This window comes from Planococcus citri, chromosome 5 (genome assembly GCF_950023065.1).
Source record: "Planococcus citri chromosome 5, ihPlaCitr1.1, whole genome shotgun sequence".
Classification (NCBI taxonomy): Eukaryota; Metazoa; Arthropoda; class Insecta; order Hemiptera; family Pseudococcidae; genus Planococcus; species Planococcus citri.
This window is the reverse complement of record NC_088681.1, coordinates 29,046,315-29,069,532: the sequence shown is the minus strand read 5'-3', so window position 1 is coordinate 29,069,532 and position 23,218 is coordinate 29,046,315. Positions and strand designations below refer to the sequence as shown.

Genomic DNA, 23,218 nt, shown 5'->3' with positions numbered 1-23,218 from the left:
GCTTTGAAGAAAAATTCAATTCTAATCCTCAACCGTGTACCTGCCAGTTTAATGGTTCTCTCGACAGTATAGATGTGAAAAAACATTATTAACCATCGTTTCGTTTCTACAAACCCGGAATGTTTAAGCTGGCTACGCTACACGAGGCCGCAAAGTTTTCCAATTTTTTACTAGCCACTGGAAAAGTGTACAGTACACCACGTCAGAAGTGTGAGAAAAACTACGCTGACTTTTGTGTGAAGTTTTTCGCATGCGCTGCTGCGATGCTGTGTATAAAATTTTCAGTTTCATCTTCTCTTCTGTGTACAATGTTTATTGTGTGTACTGTGTGTATACGTACTCGAATGGTGAGAACACTTGGAGGCATCTTGCGCAGGATTCAACTGGAACACAACATATCTTCTTCGCAGTGTCAACAGATTGAGGAAAACAGTCTCCTTTCAACGATGATGGTTTTCGTTCGCGTGTCGCGTGTGCGCCGCACTCGTCACATTTCGCGTACGTTTTGAAAAAGAAAATCACCTTCGGTTCGCTTTTTTCGCACGTTCGTCGATTTACTAGTAGTTTTTTGTTATGTGATTTTTTCCCCCTATATTATTTTGATGTGAAATATTAGCCAGTTCGCGAGTATTGTGTCAGTGTTACCGGAATGATTACGAAATGTTTGCATTAGGTGAGTTTGCGACTTGAAAGAATTTCATGTATAGAATGGAAAAATTAGGCTCATCACGTTGAATTGTTTGTTTTTACAATTCGACTCGACTAGAATTTAAATAATTACGATTCCGTACCCAGATAAAGTAACATTTCCGAAAGTAATTTAATATAAAATGGGTATCGAATTAAACAGCAAAAGATCTACTTACCTTTTTCCCCCAATTAATTCGACGAGTTTTTCAATGAACCAGTCGTAACACGAGAATTGTCCCGGTTAAATGAATCGAGTGAGCTGGTTACAATTGAATGAATACAATTGGTATTGGAAAATTACCCATAAGGTACTTAAGTCGCGTTGACGATTATTGTATCAACATTTTGTATGTCGTGGTCGACCCAGAGAGGCACCTGATACGTTATAGGTAAATAAATACGTTGGTAAGCAGACAGGGAGTAAGGTATATTTGGGTGGTGAAAAATGTAAATTTTCCGCTCCCATAAACGAGGAAATCGTATCACATGTCGAGACAATTTGTGCTACATAATCTTTCGCTAAATATTTCCATAGATTATCTCGTCGCTTGTAATGTGTGCCTTTTAATCGTGTGTGCTGCAATAGTAATCCTTTCAACGTGTACCTGAATGTAATACTATAACGAGATTATTTGCGAACAATTTGGCAAAATGTTCATTCCAGTATGCTGAAAAATATGACTATACACGTAATGTAAACTGTTTACACACGCTAAGAGCTTTATTCTGGTAGTTTATGCGAATCGTAAATGTTTTTGTTTCGTATCGGAATCGTGAAAGTTCATTAAAAATTAATAGCCACGTTTCTTGCCACAGCATATAATACACAGAATAGGTACGTGGTCGTGTATCGTTACATTCGATTTTAAGCGAATCTTTGATGTTAAGAAGATTTAAAATTATTTTTTGCTCGTCTTGTTTGTTTTAACTACCTCGTAAAGGTTTACAGATTCGCCTTCTCGTCTTCCTTCCCTTGTTTTTTATCTCTTGCCTTTTTTGTTTCATGTAGATATACCACATTGGCACGCGATCGACGCAACTCCCTCGTGTTTTTTTTTTGTTTTGTTTTTCGAAAAACCAACATTTGATACACCTAATTCTAAATGTTCTTCATTCAAAAAAAAAAAAAAATGTAGGTACGTACGTGCATACTTTGTAGATTCTAAAGCCTTTTTAAAACGCTTGTAATTTGATATTTTATTTTTTTTTGCCTTGTCTTTTCTTGCCAGACATTAGGCAGGTATAATTTTTTATTGCTCGAATTTTCAGCTACAGGTGATATCGGAGAAGGACGCCTGGGTGAATAATAAATGCAAATGTTATTGAAATGATGTTATAAATGTACCGACTGCTCCATAACTGAAAGCTAACTTTTCGAAGAGATGCTGGAGCGATTCGAATTGGGTGTTTTGTTCGTAAAAAAACGAGGCCAGATATGGCAAGCCGATTGATTTAAAAAAGATCTTACTGGTTTAACAAGAGAACTACATATTTGAATTCGCAGCAACTAATGATTTTTATAACAAATTTTGCAGTTTTTTTGCAAATTTTTTAAGACATTTTTGTAGCCAAAAGTCAACATTCATTGGGTTTTCAGACTAACAAAATCCTACAAAACTTCATTAGGTTAACACTGGATCGTCATCAGCTGATCTCCTTCTGCGATTTTGAAAAACGGAATTCTTTTTTTGGATTTTTGGAGAATTTTTGAAAATTTAAAATTATTCAATTGTTTGAAAATGGAATTCAAAAAAATTTCAAGCGCAAGTACTTATTTTGCATAATTGTTTGAGATTTTTTCATCCCCCCCCCCCAATCATGAAATAATTTAGCCTGTTTCTAAATGTTTTAAATCCTGCAGTCGATTCCAAATATTCTCTAACAAAATCAGATTTGATAGGTAAGCTACTGCAGAGTGAACCAAAATCAAATTTAGCCCTATTAAACTTGGTTGATGCTTATTTGCTACCCCTATGATAATTTTATAAAAAAACGCACATGTTTTAAAATTGATCACATTACAGTAGGTATCTAATTCAAAAAGAAAATAATAGTCGAAGTATTTTGGCCAAAAGTGTAGAACTTTATCTTAAGCTGAATGTAACTCAGAAAAATGTCGAGCTTTGGGGGTGCCTTGTAGGAGGGATATTGATCCTCGAAGAGATGGTACATATTTCTGAAAAAAATCTCTATTTTTAGTCATTATAGCCAATTTCAAAAAATACCCAAAAACTTCCAAATGTTTTCACACCAAAAAAATTGGCAGCACTGTATCATAAAATACTTACTTATAGTTATTTGTAGAGGTACAAAAATGAAAAGTTATTTTAAATGACAAATAGGTAAAGGAAAAGTTTCTGATTGTGAGGAATAGAAAAATAATTTCTTCTTGAAAATCAATAAAACCATTATTAAAATGAGTCACTTGACATTTTCATTTTTCTCTTACAAAGAGGTAGAGGTACCTACCTATTTTAAAATTTGAATTAGAGAAGATCAAATTCAACAGGTGGGAGGAAGGGCGAGCAAATTCTTGATGCTCTCAGAAAAAAAAGGAGAAAATTATTCTTGCAGATTAAGGTAGATTTTAATTGTTTAACTAAATGCAGACACTCCTCGTTTGTGCTCCTTTATTTGTTCTGATGGTAATAATTATGATTGATTGATTAAACTATAGGTATGTACTTACGTGGAGATTTTGAAATTTTCATTTCTACACTCCATCCTCCTGAAACTTATGGGGGGGGGGGATCTAATAGTTGAACAAAGATAAGAAATAATTCCAAGTACCTACCTACCTTCATAAAATATTCTCACGGGTTATACCCTCTTCTAATTAAAGTAGGGGTTAAAATAATTAACTTGAAAAAAAAATCGATCAAGACTTAACTTACGTTAAAACAGAAGTTGAAAAATCCTACAACTTGCTTTAGGCACATTCCAAATTTCGTAATTTTTTAGCAAAGTCGCAAGAACATTTTTTCAAAATGGTGTCCACTCATTAGAAAAATTAATTTTTAATTACCGTACTAGGTAAACTTATTTTGTTTTCTTTCTTCGCGTGTTTTTATTTTCTAAATATAACCCATCTTGAAAATACTTACTTATCCTTATAATGTGCAGAAAAAAAATTGGCAGACTTGGTAAGACAAAAGAACGAACAATTTTCTAATGTACTTACTTTGGTACCTATGAAATACCTAATTGAATTAAATTTTTTTTTCTTAAAAAAATTGGCACCTAATTTAATTTTTGGAATAGAATTTTCACGATGTTTTTCAAATTATTATGTAGGTAGGTACCTATAGTCTAACGTTCAGGTATTACCGACTCCTTCTTACTATACTTTTCAATATTTAATACAACACGTTTATTACATTTAGGTACGATGGTTTGTCCAACTCCCGAGCGACATGGAGCTACTACATACAAGCACATTAGAAAATTAGAAGAAAAAGAACAACTCCGCGTGACGTGGTTCTGCCAAGAAAAATTTGTTGGGAATTGGCTCCGGGAATCTGAATTTTCAATGATTATTGACAAATTTTTGGTTTTTATGATGAAGAAAACCCAGTACAGTCTCAGGGTATTTGACATGGTTCCGAAAACTCAATATTTTTTTCACGTTTACAATTTGTCTGAAAATATATCCAGTTTGGTAGTTCTATACATTGAAAAATTTAATTTTCTGACCTTTTTCAGTTTGTATAGGTCTACACCTGCCTTATACATATTTTGAAAATGTTTGAAAAAATTGAATCCACTGGGATCTTTAGTAGGTAAGTCTTTGGACTAATGAAAATTATAATATGGACAATTGGACGTACGAGTATGTATATTTTTTTTGCTCGGACGAGAATCTTTATTAGATGAATTTCTTTCTTCATTCTCAATAAAAAAAATTCGTTTCTGGAATTGTTCTCCTATCACTTACTTGAAATCCTAAAAATTGTCCTTCAAGGTTACCAAAGATTTTTCATTTGTGCACACTCTTTTCAAACAGTAAAAAATGGAACCTTTACCCACACTTTTCAAGCAATCCAATAACGAGGCTCTCGCAAGGTAGTTCCTGCTTGTCATAAGAGGTGACTGAAAAAAAAAGAACAAAAAACAGAGGTTCGCTTCATTCCTCTTTTTATCTCGAGCGAATTGAATATGGCTATAAAAAACACATTCGAGATGTCCACCTGGAAATCAGCTCAGGTGAGTTAATGTCCATGTTTTCTGGTGAGATTTGGAGATTTTGGATTCCTGGAAGAATTGCAAATGTCGCTGAAGTCTGGTGTGATTCGATATGTTGAAGTCCATATCGGCTTCAGAACTGTTTATCATCATTTTTTCCGAAACGGTATAGATTTAAACAAGAAAAGACTGAATTTCAGAAAATCACTATTTTGAGATTTTTTGTCACTCATTTCTTTTTAAAGTCATGAGTTTTTGTAAGATTTTAATTTTTTACGCATTTTTACGTTTTTTTTTTCAAATTTTTTGCGTCATTTTTCTATTTTTGTGAGTAATAAAATTATGCATGCCTCGCTTAAAAGTAAAAAACTTCGATGAAATGATGAAAATTGAGGCCTGTTGAGGGTTCCACTCGATTTTTAAAGAGTCCCTACGAAAATTTAGCGAAGAAAACAGAAATTGATTTTTTGGTCGGGAGGTCCCTTTTCCCAGTCGCCCTCACTTATGGATTTTTTAAAGAAAAATTTAAGTCATAAAAATTCACTTAAAATAGACTTCCAAACGTGATGACAGATGAGTTATAACAGAGGTACATTTGCCCATTCGCGCTTTTTAGCATCTTACACAGTTTTTTGGTATTAAAATTGGGTCCTGCAACATAACTTTGTAAGACCCTCAATTTTTCGATAAAATGGCTGACCATTTTTTTTTTGTAAGCCACCCTATGGGAACCTATTCTTAAGGAAAAAATAAACGAACTCGATTATCAAGAAATCGAAGGTTTCGTTTTCTTAATTACAAGTTCAAAATTTTCAACTTCACTGTTCCTAAAATTGTGTCACATTAAATTTAAAGTGCTAAAAAATGAAAACAGTGGCAAGGGTTTGATTTTCAAAAAATGAAAAGAATCTAATGGGAACAATTTTTTGCTCCTGTTATTCATAAAAACTTTTTTGAACAAGAAATGATCATTGATCTTGCAATTTTTGCCTTCTCTTTATTTCCTAGGATGAGAACAAATACTTATTGAGAAGCCTCAAGTTTTCTCAAAAGGCAAAAATGACTACGATGGTTAAAATGGTCTGTGGCTCACATAGCGATGAAATTTTACGTGATAATTGGGTGATTTTTATGTTACAGTTTATGCATAAATTCATTTTTTCAGACTAGATCTTTTTCCTTCAGATTAGCTAGACTGAATTTTTTTCAGATCAAAACCGAGGATAAGTATATTGAGAATTTTCATTTAAAAAATCAATACAATTTTCTCTGCCTGAATCTTACCAAATTTTGATTTCCAAATTTGAATTTTTCGAAATTGGCTAACTTAATTTTTCAATGTACAAAATGCTCAATTGCACACAACCTTATCATCTGGAACTTTCCAGTAGACGTGACAGAGAACTTCTATCTCTCTCACATCTTCTCTCATGCAGATATCTGAAAAAGTATCCTCATTTTATATCTATAAATAACTGTTGAAAAAATTGTCAGCAACATTTTAATGGGTATCTAGAGACTTTATACTTCGTTACCAACCTAAATAAATTATGAAAATCAAAACATCATTCATTATATTTTTAACGTATTTTTCATTAATCTCCGCTACGAAAATTTCATAATTTGTATTTTTTTCCCCTTTATAAATATGTCACTTTTTATAGCTCGATCGGAAAAACTGTTGCGCATTTATTAAAAAATTCTTGATAACTCGCAGCGAAAATTTTTTTATTTCGTACCTAATAACCGTCGAATGAATAAATAACGAGTTAATAAAACACATTTTTGTCAACTACCGAAACTTTTTTAATAAGATATGAAATATTTTTACTTCGACTAAAAAAATGTTGACAATTTAAAATAAAAAAACAGTGTATAAAAATTCACAAAAAATGCGAAATTAATATCGAACACGACGTGTGCGTAATGGGAAAAAAATAATTAAAAAATGTACCTACCTATATAGTACAAACTTCATAGAAAAATTCATTGATTCGGAAAATTTTCTCTGATACCTTTTAACATGTGAAATGAATTTTTTAATTTTATTCTAAGCCTATATTTAAACACGTGCGCTCGTTTTATAAACCAACGGCCTAGTTTATGAATAATTTGCGAATAAAAAGCCAATTACGAGTTCGCATATCTCGTAGCAGAGAAAATTTTCCCATGTAGGTATAGCGAACGACTATATAGCGAAATATGTTTGTTTATTGTGATGCTTATGTACGAAAAAACAACAAAATAAAAATGATACCAGCAACCTTGTGGTATTTGAACTATAAGGTGTTTTTAAAAATTGACTCGAGAATACGAAAAAATGTTATATAATAAAAATATCGAAAAAACGTGCGAAGAATGCCTCACTCGACAACCGAATTATACGAATTTAACCCTTAAGTTTTTTTTTTGTTATGATAATTTGGGTTGTTTGCGTTATACTGCGGTGTTTTCCGTATATTACAACGCTATTCAAATGCTATACCGAAGAAATTAATATTCTCGGCGGTGTTTTTTCTTATTTGAGAATTTCCAACGTTTTACAATCATTTATGATTTTTATCACTATGGCGACCGAATGCCACACGCTCCCAGTCTCTTTTCTTTGCTAAATCTGATGATAAAATTGAAAAATACTTACGAATATAAGTTGTGATTCAAGAGTTGCATAATCAAACGTCGTAAATTGCGTTTTTGTTTGGGTTTTACACGAAAACGTGAAAATGATACCGATCCTTTATGTCCTTATTGTCCTATGTAGTTTTGACGGGTAAATCAGGTAGAAAGAGATTGAAACTTTTATTTCTTACTCAATTTTATGCATACAATCGAGCCAAACAACGTGAAAGAAAGTATAGCTATGCAACCTTGTAATGCTAGAATGCCTAATGAATGACTAATATTTTTGTATAGTTACGTAGTAACAATTGCCAGGAGAGGTCCTTTCAACAGTTTCAACTATCAACCGTTATCAACTTATCACACATTGCATCACTACAAGATACGAGTATGTATGTAGATGTACCTATAGATAGGCAAAGGCATCTTTCGATCATTGCACATGCATACCAATGAAGCAAAAGGGATCCGTATGAATACAGTTTCTTACGAAGTGAAAACAGTGACTCAACTTTTGAATGACTGATTGTGTAATATTGCTATAGTGGTGCAACGTGGCGTTTGATTGGTAACTTAGGGTACCTACCCATTTATTCAGCACGTTTGATTTAAAGTACTCACGTACTATGGAGAGATGTGTACCTAAAGGTTCCTATCGAATCGCAGGAATAGAGCATAGGGCAGTCCTCTCACTAACTGCGCTCTGAAATTAAAAAATTTGAGAATTGAATTGAAGCATTCCGAGGCATCGTTGGGCTTTATGACATTTTACTGAGATTTCTCAATCAAAAATTGAAGGAGTACGGCTGTTTCAAAATATTTAAAAATGACAATTGAGCACTTTAAGGATGAATCCAGTCGTAATTTCTGGAAGAAAACAAAAAAATCTTCTACTTTATTTTTCTGGTGAAAAAATCAAAATTTAATCAAATTGACAAGAAAAGCAGAAAGATTTGTTTGTATCCTATTTCTGACCACCCGAGTCCATTGGTGATGGTTTTGAGCCGTTTTGGAGCCTCGAGTGGATTTTTGGAGATTCTCCAGTTTTGCCATAAGTAGAGTGAAAATAAAATTCAGCTATTTATTCAATCAATTTAGGCTCATATTTTCAAAATCTTTATGTGCCGGTTCAAATCTAAAATTTTTCCAGTCATTATTTCTAAAAAAAAAAAAAAAAAAAAAAAAAAAAAAAACATTTTCAATGCAGAAGTTTTAGATTTGAACCAACACAAAAGAATATGAGCCTAAATCGATTGAAAAGCTCACAAACATGAAAAATCCAAATTCAGAAATGCTGAGAATTTCATTTTCACCCCACTTATGACAAAAATGGAGAATCCGAAATCCGCTGAAGGCTCTACAACGGTTCAAAATTATCACCAATTGACTCGAATGGTCAAAAATAAGGTACGTAAACAAAATTTTAGCTTTCTATATCGATTTGATGAATTTCTGATTTTTTTTTTTAAAAATAAGAAATGGACTAAATTTGAATTTTTCAAAATTTACCAAAAATCGAAAAATGACTCTCAGCATCTGAAATTTATTCTTATTGATGGTGTATTTTTGGGCCATTCTTTTTTATGCCTATGGCTCAGAAATTTTTGAGAAATGTCATTTACTCGTGTTTCAAAAACTTTTCTATGTACAGAAAGTTCCTGATTTTTGGAATTCTTCACTTCAAGTAATACGTTGATTAACCCATACTTACCTACTTTTGTCTTGTGGGAATGCCTGAGGTCAACTTTTTTGAATTTTTCAAATTTTCATAAACTTGCCATAAATTCAAAAATGACTGTTAGTAGGTATCTGAAATACTAGTTACAGTGGTTGTAGGACATGCCCTTTTGATCTAGGTACCTTACATCTTCAAATGAGAGAGTGTCAGTTCAAAAGGTTCCCTGGGCAGTTTTTTGAAAATGTTGGGTCTTCAATCAACTATCAAGGTATTGCCTCCCTTGTTCCAAAATTGGATCTTGCAATGCAATCGTGGTTGAGTGTGGCCAAGAACAATGCTCAAGTTGAAGAAATAATTTACCCATTTTCAAAAAAATCATGGTTCTTTTCACTCCATAATTTTAGGAAAATGGCCCAGTCTCAAATAAAAATATCTATGCTACTACCGTCAAAATCGAAGACCACTTTTAAAGTTCTCCTTGGCAGTTGTAAATATGTATCATCATCATTGAACTTTGACCTGGTGAGCTGTTTAGTCCATCTGGGAAACTGTAGAAGAATTGCTCGCTGATGTGTCATCAAGTTTTTTCTTCAGTCTTCCTCTGATCCTCCGCCTCCTGCTAGTTGGAGTGTACTCTTTGACCTTGGACTTTTAGAAGGGACTGCTTGTCAGGCATTCTATCAACGTGTTTTCACCATTTCTTTCTGTAATCTTTCACCTGTCCAATGATTGGCTCTGCTCCCAACTTGTTCAGGATGTCTCATCGACCGTATATAATCGACAAATATTTCAAATCAGCGTATATGATGCCGACTTTTTGGATGCAGAATCCAGGAAACGTTCCGCGCATGTGTCACTTTACAATTTGTTTACTAGGGTTGATTGCGTGGTTGGTTGTATAGGAGTGACGACGTTGACTGTGTAGCAACTGCAACGCTGAACCTGTGAACTGTTTCTCTCTCCGCCAGCACCGTAAGCATCATGTTTGGTGCATAAAGCAGAAGGTTTCCTGGATTCTGCATCCAAAAAGTCGGCTTCATCTTCGGCGTTTTTTTTTTTTTTTTACATTGAAATATTTGTCCATTATAATGGTCGACGGGATGTCTTCATTCCTTTTCCTATTCCATCTAGTAGGTATATCCTGCCATGGCTCACATGAATCTCATTTCCACTACAGTTACTCATCTGCTTTTTATATCCTTTCACATTGTCCATGTTTTGCTTCCATACAGCAGCATTGCCCACTTGACAAGAGATTTGCCGTTTAAGCCGAAATGCCGGTTGATTTTTGTAAATTTGCCGTTTACTAGGCGCGCAAAAATGACAGTAAATTTGCCGTAGAAAAAACACCGGTTAGAAAAAGCTACTTTTTATAAAAACAGCCATTTAAACAGCCGTTTTTGACCAGCGAATGGCAGAATTTTCTATTTGCCGAACTGCCGGTTCTCACAAATCAGCTGTTTTTTATTCACCGATTATAGTGCACATGCACAATAGGTATTCACAACTTCTTTTTAAAAAATTGAATAAAAGTATGAAGTGCGGTACATGTATACCGTTCGAAAACAGAAATATTCACCTTGCAATGATAGCTGCGTGGTTAGAGTATTGGATCGTCCATCGTCAGGTGGGAGTCCTGGGTTCGATCCCCGCTTGGGCTAGAAATTTTTTGTAGATTTCAGGTTTTTGTACAGCGATTTAATGCATTAGGTATTTAAACAGCTGTTTTAAACAGCAGATTTTTTCCTGGCGGTTTTTAATGGCAAATTTACTGTCATATTTGAGCCGGCTTTTTCACTGGTTTTTTTTTATCGGCGAATCTATTGTCAAGTGGGTGGTCTTGCCAGCGTATTGTGGATTCTTATTTGAGTTTCAGCTCTGACTTTTCTCAAGGGAATGTCTCAGTTCATCATCCCGTTTACTCTCAGGAATTTGTTGATCTTAATTGTGGATAGACCTCTCCTTCATAAGATAGTTTGCACCCGAGATACTTGAAGATTCTGACTTGTTCAGTTGTTCTACTAGTAAGTAGTCCATTTACAACAATTTTGCTGTGTATTGGCTCTTTCCCCTCAAAGGCCCATTACCTTTGTTTTTGACGCCAAGATTTTCATTCCCTACTTATCTCCTACTTTCTGAAGATTGTACATCGCTCTCTGTAAGTCATGTTCTTTGACAGCAAAGACCACCTAATCATCAGTGAATAGCAGGGTATTGACATGGGCGTCATTGATGTCTAGCCCTTTTGGCTTGGTTTTCAGCCATTCTTCAGTCATGCCGTTGAAGTAGATGTTGAACAGGCTACATGACAATGGGCATCCCTGTCTTACTCCTCTTCCTATCTTCTTATGCATGATTTTCCCTTTTGAAATCCATTTTGGCATTCCAATATTATTGGTTCCGCATGGCTCCCGATTCTTCTCGCCAGCATCTTTGCAAATATTTTGTGGGCAGCATTTAGTAGTCTTATTCTGCAGTAGTTTTCTAGGTCATTTCGGTCTCCTTTTTTGGAAATGAGTAAGTATTACGATTACTGTGAAAACGTCTTTGGGTATGGTAGCACCTGTTAGTATTCTATTGTAGAAAGCTAGCAGTCTCTTCTTAACAGTTATTGTGGTGTCCTTGAATAAGTCTGTTGGTAACTTATCACTGCCTGGGGCTTTTCCATTTCAGGAGCTTTTCAAGGCTCCATCTAGCTCTTCCCAAAAAAATGGCGCATACTCGATCTCATCATGGTTTGTCTCTTCAACTTCATCGTCAGGATTTGAAAATTTGCAAATATCTTATTTTTGGATATAAATTCGTGTTTTGAAAATCATTTCTAGGCAAATATTTCGCATTAATTATGCAAAAATACTGAAAAATATTATTCTCAAAACCGGGGAAATGTTTTGGAAGGCAGTGGTGCCAATTTTTTGATCATGTTTGCCAATTTCAAAAAATCAAAGAAAGTTGCCAAGAACTTACAATTTTTTTCAATTTTTTAAAGTTAGCAAAAATGATCAATTTGTGAGGAAGGGTGAAGGGAGGGGGGGTCAACGTTTTGCATCGAATAAAGGAGAAGAATCTCATTTTTATATTCCATTGCCAAAACATATGTACAAATCTATTGTGACCCTGAAATATTCGACATTCCAGCTTGGAAAGAACTATCGTTGTAGCCCAACAATGAGTAATTCTTACGAACTATTTTACCTATCAAACTCTGGTTGTAACAGAATTTCTTTTCCTCTGTCTTTTTTCACAGATACCATCGTCGAAAACGAAGTACTACCTATTCACTGCTCATCATATGTATCTCGAAGAACGAAAAAAAATTAATCACATGGAATATTCGACCAGAAATACCATCAACAATATTTCGAACCGCGTGATGAACTTGTGACACGCGAATTACATACGAGTAAATTCGTCACAATAACAATATGGATTACATTCGTGAATTCGACATAAGACTGGATCGAGAAATGTATTATGCCGGCGAAGTTGTAGCTGGGCACGTTTTTCTCGAAACTACAGAAAATTTTAAATTGAAATGTAAGTATCTTTTATGTTTAAAATAATATAATGAATTATTCATAAAGTATTGACTGGTTACTCGCGGTTAGGAGGTATTTTTCTCTCGTTTTTACACCCCCTTGTACCCCCTTCTTTCTTCGTTAACTTTCGTCGACGTGTAGGTAGGTAAACTATACATATACTTGGAGTATAGATAGAACAGACCTACCATACTACATGTACATTATGGTATACGAAACACTGTTGGGAAGTGGAAACTCGTAATAAATAGCGAAGCGCTGACTAGTAAACCAATTTTCTAATGTAATTTTACCATCGTACGTGCGATGAAGTAACGTAATTTTGACAGGTTTATCCGGTTTAAAAAAAACATGGCTTATAAAAATTAAAAAATGTGTAGAGGAAATGTCTATGCCTACGTGTGTGACTTATCAAGTGTAACGTATTTTTCCAGCTGTTTTTTTTTTTTTTTTTTTGGAATTTATTTTTCTGGTGTAATGTGGTGACGCGTGGATATAAGATGGGTAGAATGCTGGAGGCTTTCCTTTTTTTTAAAAGAAGAAGAGTAATTTTTCCATATCCAAAATAAGAGAACACCTATCTGGACTTGAGACACATTTTTGGTACATCAGTTTTTGTTTCATGAGCTCGAGTCAAGTTTACATGAGAGAGAAGTTTGAAATCCGATCCGAAAAGTTCAGATCGCTGCGTATAAAGTCTAAATTCGAGAAAATCTCGAAAAAGTGAAAAGCACTAGAACAAAAAGCTCTTCGACAAAAATGCAAACCACCGAATCCCAAAGAAAACCCTCTCGTTACCTCTTTTGATTTGAAACCAAATTCGTATTGTTGCTACAACACCACCGCGTCAACTTTTTCTCTCTCAGAGTAAAAGCAAAACAAGAGGACAGCAAACCGAGCTGTTATTTCCAATTCAAAGATCAAATTTAAAACACCGCACAAAATCACCGCACAAACCGTGTTTGCGGTTTTGTATTGAAATACGAGCGAGGGAAACACTCGACAGTGGAGAATATTATGCAAATGTATTCTTGGTGTGAAAGAAAATCCCTTATCCGTGTTAAATTATACACCGCTAGAAACAAGTGCGAGGTTTTGAATATTTCGATATTTTCAGTTATTTGTCAATATGCGGCTGGAAAACTGTACTTTTTAACGACACGAGTGCATAAATTTTAATGAACGTTGAATACGGTATTAAATAAATACTAACGGCAAAGTATATTCTTCAACGTACTTTCCTTATTTTTCCCCGAAGGATGAAAGTTCATCGTTCAAGAGCAAATTATTAAGCGCAGCATTCGCGCATTAAAACGTTTATATCATAGTAAATGTACAGCGTGTATTTGTACCCTACGTAAGTCTGTATGTATGCGCTTTCAACTTGAGAGAAAACGTGCTGTGTACTAAAATTTTTTCCTAACTATATCTTTGAGTGGTGGTGGTGTTTTTTTGAGGTAAATTGCTTCTCGCACATCGTTCGTGCATTTTGTGCAGCAGGCCAGTTGTACGTAATGCTTATACTGCTTACTCGTAGGGTATGTTGATGACTTTCGTGGAATTGATAATGTCTTTGGTGACTGATTCGATTTGTTTCCTTGCCACGAAAATGGGTTTGAGATTGAGTTAACGTGCTAGAAAGTAGGTACGGAAATTAAACTGTGTCTGCGTGAAGGTAATACGAATAAATGTAATCTTTTTTTCGCTTCTACATAGAATTCTACGTGTAGAAGTAGATTACCTACCGGTGTATTTATTCGTTTTTCTGTACTTTAATCGAACTCGTGTAGAGTGTTTTGAAAATGATATTTGGGATTTTGGGAACTGATAAAGGAATTTTACAGGGCGTTAGTCTCAGATTATTATTCGACTACACTAGATCAAAAGGTGTAAAAAATTGCTGGAGTTGATTTTTTTTAGACAAATTCAGTGGAAACCCTAATTATTTTGAGTTTAGAATCACAAAAAAAATTTAGCTGCGGAGATGAATGTGGAGGGGAGACATAAGATCCTCAAAGAAGAGTCGTTTTTGCTCCAGTACCTAAGTACCTATCCAACCTGTTTTTTTAAAAAAAATCCAGTTTGAAAAGATATGCTAAGTATTTGATATTTTACGCCGACCTAAGTCAATTACCATCAAAATCCAAGACCAGTTTTGGGGTTTTACTGAGCTCTTGAAAATTTGCACATTGCTCGCTTATTGTTAGCAAATTCGTAATTTAGACGTTGTTTCTTCTCAAAAGTCATGTAAAATAAAAATTCACCCATTTCTTTCTAAATTAACCTATTGATTTTTTTGAAATTTAATTTGACTCTCGAACATGGTATTGAAATTTTCAACGTCAAAAATATCTAGAGAATTCCTGAACCAAACCCTCCCAAAATTAATGCAGGATTTCCTGCATTGAAAAACTCGTTAGCTGGACTGCTCAATAGTGTATTTATGGCATAGGCTACTAGTGATGCAATTTTACTAACACTGTATTTAATTCATATAAAGCAAGACAGAGATAAGATAATTTTATCACAATTATTTTTCTAGTATGAGCTGCATCTCGACGTATTTTTGTGGAACGCAAAAAACCCTGATTTTTTTGAAAACTTTTTTTGCCCCCTACAGCGACCCTAAAATCTACTCTAAAAACTTCAAATCGACGTTGAAATGAGTCCAAAATCTGGAGAAAAGTCAAAAAAAGAGTACCTATTTACCGCTGGTAATTTTTTCAAAATTTCTCAAGTAATGGCCGCTGATCCATGGCCATAAAACCATTTGGAAACGTGGGTTTTCTCTCCTAAAATGGTCGATTTTGGTGCAAAATTTTTTTCTTCGAAATAATATCTACATTATCATCAAAGACACGAACTACATGATAAACCAAAGTTTGGACCAAATTCATCAATTTTGCAGGTTCTGCCGATTGAGATCAGTTACAAGAAAAACGTATTCTGTTAAAATGTCGTAAAATTAAGAATTTCTTCACTCGACAATTTTTTTGCATAATTGTCTCACAACCCAGTTTACAAAGCAATTTTTTGATGAAATTCCATATTATTTTCTCAACTTACAATATTATTTCAGTACCTACGAAGAAATGAAAAGATAATACTTTACATCCAGCCTTTCCAACAATCAAGATCAAAAATTAAATTTTTCATTAAATTACTTCCACAAGATTTTGTTTTCCATCCGGAAACAAGTTATGGAGAAACCTAGCTGTACTTTTCCATTTACTTTCTAGAACTTACTTGCCTTTATCTCGCACCCAGTAGTACCGTACATTTTAAAGCGCGCTTATCTGTAATATTTCTTAACCATAAACCCCGGTGTTATTTTCTCAAAAAGCGAAAGAAAAGATTTAAAACACTCAACTTGATTATTAAATTGAAAAGAAAAAGAAAGAAAAAAACTACAAAAACTACAAGAATAATTTCATAAAAGAAAAATAAACAAGGAATCGCGTCGAAAGCTATGCTCGATGAAACGCAAACTCTCAGATGAGAGCAGATAGTGATAAATACGCGAAATAAATTCAAAAGACAATAAAACAAATCTAAAAAGGGTGGAACTTGTTGCTGTAATATGAAATTATAAAAATTCTTCTCGTTTTACCCAAACTTTTAGCTTCATTGGGAAATTGAGGAGGCGTGTTTTTGATGTTATATAGCCTTATACCAGTAATGATTGACGGTGTGAAGTTGAATGGTTTTTACTGTGCGCCGAAACCTTATTAAAATTTATCGAGGTTTTGTTTTCTTTCTTTGCTATATTTTTTCAAATATGTTCCGATGCGAGAATCGTTCTGGTACATAATTGGTGTGTTAGATGCAGAGATGATCATAGCGAATAGCAGGCTTGCGCTGGAGGTGAATTGTGCCATTTTTGATTATATTGTTGGCTCGAGCTACGTTTAAAAAGATGTACTTATGTAGAACGATGAGAATGGTGAAATATTATCATTAATATGGATGTTTCGATTGCAATTCGCAGAGCTTTTTATTAAATGAGTCGGTATAGTGTGAACTACCTATACCTACACATTTAAACAAAATTTGTAGGTTTTGAAATTTTCATTCCAAATTTTTTAAAAATTACAAGTTCATTCTACATAGGTACTTCACCAGAATTAAGTTTACTCAACGTCTAATCTTCTTCTTTTCATGTCTGGGACATTCGGATCACCTTAAACTCTCCCCTTCCAGCTCTGCACCAGGTCTTCTGTGCGGTTGTTCATTTCTCCACACAGCTCCTCTCCAGTGTATGCAATGCAGCTGTGCCACATATACAAGGAAGTGGTCGTCATGCTGTCTTTGTCTGCAATCTGGACACTTCACATCATCCTGGATGCCCCATCTAGTAAGGTTTACTGCTGTCTGGACGCATCCAGCTCGGATCTGGTTCAGTGTGAGCCACTCAGCACTTGCCGAGTTCTCATTACATGTGGCCTTCTCCAGATCCGACCATCTTTTCTCTCTCCCCTCCACTGGATCTACTTTCATCACATGCGTCTACTTCATAAAACTCCTCCTGGACTTCAGCCTTGGGGTCACCTCTTTTTGGTTGAAGATAACATAATGGGGGGGGGTTTGTTCCTTTTTTGTCCTCTCTACATCTGCCGCCACACACCATCTTCTCCCAGGAGGTGCAATGCCGCATATTCTTGGTAAGTATTTAACACTGTTTGGTCTGAGGCAACCATACACAATTCTCATGGTGTTGTTGAAAGCTACATCGATCTTCTTAGTGATGTGCTGATCTGCCCTAAGTGGCGCATCCATACTCTGCTGTAGAGTAGCACAGTGCCATGGCTGTTGTCCTTAGTGTCTTTGGCTTTGCTCCCCATGTTGTTGATACCACCCTATTGACAAAAATTATGCGATAGCATGCTAAAACGCATGCTTTTATGCATAGCACAAGCATGCGTGAATTTGGACTTTTTTCAAAAAAAGCATGCGATTCTGCCTGCGATTATCATGCATAAAAGCAATGTTATAGCATGTCAAGTGAAATAAAAATTGTAAAAAAATTTTTGCCCTGGGCAGGAATCGAACCTGGGACCCGCGGCATTGATTTATCCGCGTTGCCTAACCCACTCAGCCACTTCGCTGCTTGCGAAGAGTGGAGTTATTTCCCCATAAACGTTTGCACTTTTTGGACTTGAGAAAAATTTTAAAATTTTTAAGTTCACAACGCAGAAGCATTTATGTGGAAATAACTCTTCACTTCGCAAGCGGCGAAGTGGCCGAGTGGGTTAGGTAACACAGAAAGTCGGAAACCATAGGTCCCAGGTTCGATTCCCGCCCAGGGCAGAAATATTTTCAATTTTTTTCAATTTTCCTGTTATTTTACATGCTGTAACATTACTTTTACGCATGCTATTCGCTTACTTTTACGCATGCTATTCGCAGGCTGAATTAGCTGAATTGCATGCGTTTTTTTGGACTTTCACGCATTACGCATCTACACGCCTGTTTTTATGCATAATTTTGTCAATAGGGCAGTTTCTGCAGTAAGTTGTTTCTTGCTTCCACCTTAAATTTGCTCTAAAAATGATATTTGAGAAAAAATTTATTTTTTAAAGTGACAAAAGAAAAATTTATAAATTGTGATTCAAGCAATATCCAAAAAAAGTAGATTGTTCAGTGATAATCTGCTGAATGTCGGCCTTCCATGGTACTCAGCACCTGAAATTTTGCGACTATCACATGAACAGTTTATAGCGCCAAATTGCTTCCTAACTTCAAATAACATTAGTATAATATGTTTTGAGTAATGCTTGATGGATTTTAGTCATAATTATGGCAACCAAAAAAATTTTTTTGTCCAAATACCACTTTTGGAGGAAATTTTTGTATCAGCACTATACTAATAACGCTGTAAAAAATGAACAACCCCTATTGACAAAAATTATGCAATAGCATGCTAAAACACATGCTTTTATGCGTAGCGCAAGCAATGCTTAAATTTGGACTTTTTTAAAAAAAAGCATGCGATTCAGCCTGCAAATAGCATGTGTAAAAGTAATGTTGAAGCATGTAAAATAGAAGAAAAATTTAGAAAAATTTTGGCCCTGAGTGGGGATTGAACCCTGGACTCTCAGTTTCTGTTTTTCCGCATTACCTAACCCACTCGACCACTCTGCTGCTTTGCAAAGAGTGGAGTTATTTCCCCATAAATGTTTGCACTTTTTGGACATGGGAGAAAGATTTAAAAATGTAATAAGTTCACAACGCACAAACATTTATGCGGAAATTACTCCACTCTTCGCAAGCAGCGAAGTGGCCGAGTGGGTTAGGTAATGCGGAAAAATAGGAATCGCGAGACCCGGGAGTGATCCCCGCCCAGGGCAACATTTTTTTTCAATCTTTCTTCCATTTTACATGCTTTAACATTACTTTTACTCATGCTATTCGCAGGCTGAACCGCATGTTTTTTTTTGGAAAAAGTCCAAATTCACACATACACATCTACATGCCTGTTTTTATGCATAATTTTGTCAATAGGGACGCATCTAAATGCAAAATAAATTTTGTCAGCTCTGGTCAAATGTTTGAACTAGATTTCCCCCAATTTTGGTGAAAAAATGTCTACCATTTTAAAATCTACACCCATGTGTAACTTACTTTTTGATTCACCCTCGCAACATGTGAGGGTCAGATCTAGTGTGATTCCTAGGTACTTGGGATTTTCAAAATTCTCCACCTGCACTTTGCCTTTGCATTCTTCAGGTGGAAACTACACACTTGAGTTTTAGATGGATTTGGTCTGAGGGCATTATCCACATAGTATGTCTCTAGTTTATTCAGGGTTTCCTGCAACATTCCTTGTACCTCTATGTATGCATCCCCCTGAGCAGTTGCTGCCAGGTCATCTGCATACAGGAAGTGTCTGGTCTGGTCTCCGATTGGCTGGTCATTCGTATATATGTTGAACAGGATTGGGGTGAGAACACTCCTCTGTGATAGCCCATTTTTTTTGCCCTCTCCATCTACTGAACATTCCCAGGTGGGTGACATAGAACATCCTATTACTGAGCATAGATTTAATGATGTGGTGAAATTGTGATCCTGGGTGACTTCGTATACTTTCTTGCACAGTTGATGGTGCTTCACAGTATCATATGCGACAGTTAGATCAACAAACACTGCACCTGTGATTTTCTTCTTCTCAACCCCATCTTTAATGTGTTGTATTGTACTAGGTTGGTATTGTGTCCTATACCTACTCTATTGAGAAGTAGTTGCTCAAATAGTTTATAGCAATGGCACAGGAGTGAGATGGGTCTGCTGATTGCAGGATTTGAATTTTTCTAAATGTATATCGTATAATACTATCTACAAAAATTGATTATTTTCCGTTGTTTTCACAGTTAGGAAAACACAACGAGCAACAAAGTTGGTACAATTTAAAAGGTTCAAATTACATCTCGAATGAATCAGATTACACCTTAATTCTCATTCAAGAATCCTTTTACTCCCGAGTTTATATTCGAGCCCGCGAAAATAATACGAATAATATTTATACCCCTGATTTTTTGCCATTTAAATGAAAATCCGCTCAACAAATTTTTTACGCCTCGAGACGAAAAAAAAATTACACGAATTTATACGCATTATAATAATACACGAAACGGTCTAATTAGAATTTACGATTTTGGACGCGCGTTGGAAAATATATTTTCATGATTTCGCCATCTCTAAAGGTGCTGAACGCTGTTTGCAAAATGCGAGAAGAACAATAAGAATTTAATTAATTTGAAACTGTCACCTCTTCAAAGCGCACGGAGAGACAAAAAATAACGATGTTGCCGGAGCAACTAACTATAACTAAGCACGAAGGAAGGTGAAATTTTTAAAACTTTTTTTTTCACACGCCTCCGCGATGCGAAGTTATAAACGATTTTTTAATATAATGAAAACACTGATAAAAAATTTATCTTCTTCGTTAACATATTTAATTGATGATTACGGGTAGATTGTTGAGCAGAAAAAAAAAGTATATCTACCCCGCGATGTTCTCTAAGGAGGAATATACAGCATAGAGGATATAAAAAGGTCGCAAAAACCCAGTTACTATCAAATACCATACCACGCGATCAACCGCGAGAGAGAGAGAGAAAGAAAAAAAAAGAAGGTACCTAAAATGAATTACGCGAGTTTGTATAAAAATGTATTATTACGAAGAAAAGTGTGTGGTAAAATACAATGAGATGGAGTATATTTACACGAAGAGTGGGGGGTAAAAAGATAGTAAACTTTACATAAATAAATTTAAGCTGACGCCAGCGTAATAGTTTTTGGAAGAATAAATGCACACGCGAGTACTTTTATATATAGTTACATAAGGAAGGAAACGAATAAGACGCGTTCTCAATTCTCTGTATAGAATTTCGCTGGCGCCACTTCAGCTGCCTTACTGTCCCACATTCTCGCCATCTTCAATTATCACCGTTATTCGGAGCTTTTATGAATTTTCAATTCGTTGTTAACCGCGTGTGAACTATTCGTGTACGTACGAGTATGTCGACATAGATGTTTGCCACGCTGTCAGAAAGGTGAACGGAATTGTTAAAGGTTTGCCAGAGAGAGGTTGTGATTTCAATTCGGAATTTTATATCTGGAAATATCGAGTGTATGGTTTATATGGCCCTGTTGATCAAACGGTCGGGTGCCGAGGAAGGAGACGAATCAATCCACCAGAAGCTTGTAGAGTCGTTAAAATAAGGGTCGAGTAGTAAAAATGAATTCTTGTTTTTCATTTAGCTTTGTTTACGAAACACAAAAAAGTATTGCAATTCGTGTATACGAGATACTGCGAGGAAACCTCAAAATACAGGCTATACAGTGTGGCTCGTAGTAACTGTTCACTTTTCGTTCAAATCGAACGAATCAAAGTTAGGTGGAGATAAACATTTCCAATTTCCATATATTTGTCAATTTTCGAAAGAATTTTTGAAAATCAGCTCCACCGATGGGACTGAAATTTATAAGATTTACTAAGGGAATGCTTTTAAAGATGAAATAGGCATGTACGTTCAAAATTAATTTTCAGCCTATTTCAGTCTTTTAAACGATTGTAAATCACATTTCAACCATTCTGGAGCTTTCAACGGATTTTTATTTTGCCCACCTCGTATTCTTTGTTCTTTACCCATTTTTAAACATCATGATAAAATTCTTGGTGTTCCGAGCAAGAATTAAAATTTTGATAATTTTTTCAATAGGTAAATGTAATTATTATTTAAGCCTTTTCAGCCTAATTTCTGTCAGAAATGATGGCTATTGTTTTTTTTTTAGTAATTTGTAAAATGTCGATTCATTTTATTTTTTATTTTTTGTCACAAAATGTTCATTTAAGTACTAAATTTACTTTTTTTTGTATGTTTTTCAGGAAAATTTTCAAATTGCATTAATTACTTATTCTTAAATTTCATCCATCTTTTGAAAATCATCTGATTTTTCAAAGAGAAGAAATTGTTCTTTTAAACCAGATTTTCAAACTAAAAATAATAATTAGTCTGGGTAAGTATACATTTTTGCAGCAAAAAAAGTGCTGAATAATAAAAGATGAAGAATGCTAAATTTTCTGATATTTTTACAAAATGAATGAGTGAATGAATAAATTTTATTTAAAGACGCCCAGCAACTTGGACTTTTTTTGTTGCGTTGTTCCAGAATCTGTGAATTATTTACTTACATTCATTGGTGTTAATAAAATTGCATAACTAGTTCGCCGTAAAAACACTGTCAAAATCATTCAACATAGATTCCAATTTAAAACGAATGATCAAGGACTTTTCCACCTGCTTATAAAAAAATCTTTACAATTTTTCCACTCTAATTGAGCTGAAATTTGACTCTCACCAAAATTTGGAAATTGTAGGTAAAAAAACGAGATTTTAAAGCAATTGTTAGATATGTAAAAAATTGAAACTTTTGTAATTTTCTACAAAACACAATTTTTAGTGATTTTTAGCAAAAAAGTGAAACTTAAGTTATTTGATTTATGAAAAAAATTAGAAATTTTCAAAAAAATTGAAACTTCTTAGAATTTTTTTCAAAAAAGCGAGATTTTTTAGCAATTTGGGAGAAAGCGAGAATTTTTGTCAGTTATTTGCAAAAAGCAAGTTTTTTTGGGAAATTACTGGCAAAGAGTGATACTTTTTTTGCATTTTACCTATTTTATTTTTTATTTTATTTATTTATTAAGAGCCATTTACAGCAACTTAGGCTAGGGGCCCTATATTAAGACAAACTTATGATTAGGGTATATACATATCTAGAAATAAAGTCACAATCAGTACAAAAAATGGGCTACCTGGGTTTTTAAATTTTAAATTTTTTTATCTAATTTAGTAGAGTAAAGAAATTTAATGACATTGTCTATATGAGTGGGGTCATCAGAAAGGAGGACTTGAAGTTGGTTGGAATTTAGAAGTCTGGAGCGTTCATTTTGGTAGGAAGGACAGTCTATTAGTAGATGAGCAATGTTTAAAGGGATGTTGCATTCTGG

General features: G+C 34.6%; 1 protein-coding gene across 1 annotated transcript in view; it reads left to right on the top strand.

The window, feature by feature from the left end:
- The first annotated feature begins 322 nt into the window (after positions 1–322).
- The window catches only part of LOC135847264 (arrestin domain-containing protein 3-like), a 95,665-nt gene continuing 72,769 nt past the window's right edge, over positions 323–23,218 (top strand). Inside the window, exons 1-2 of the mRNA XM_065366721.1 lie at positions 323–673; positions 12,417–12,706. Of these exons, the coding sequence (XP_065222793.1) occupies positions 12,595–12,706 (112 nt within the window). The 5' untranslated portion in view covers positions 323–673; positions 12,417–12,594. The remainder of the gene's footprint in view (positions 674–12,416; positions 12,707–23,218) is intronic.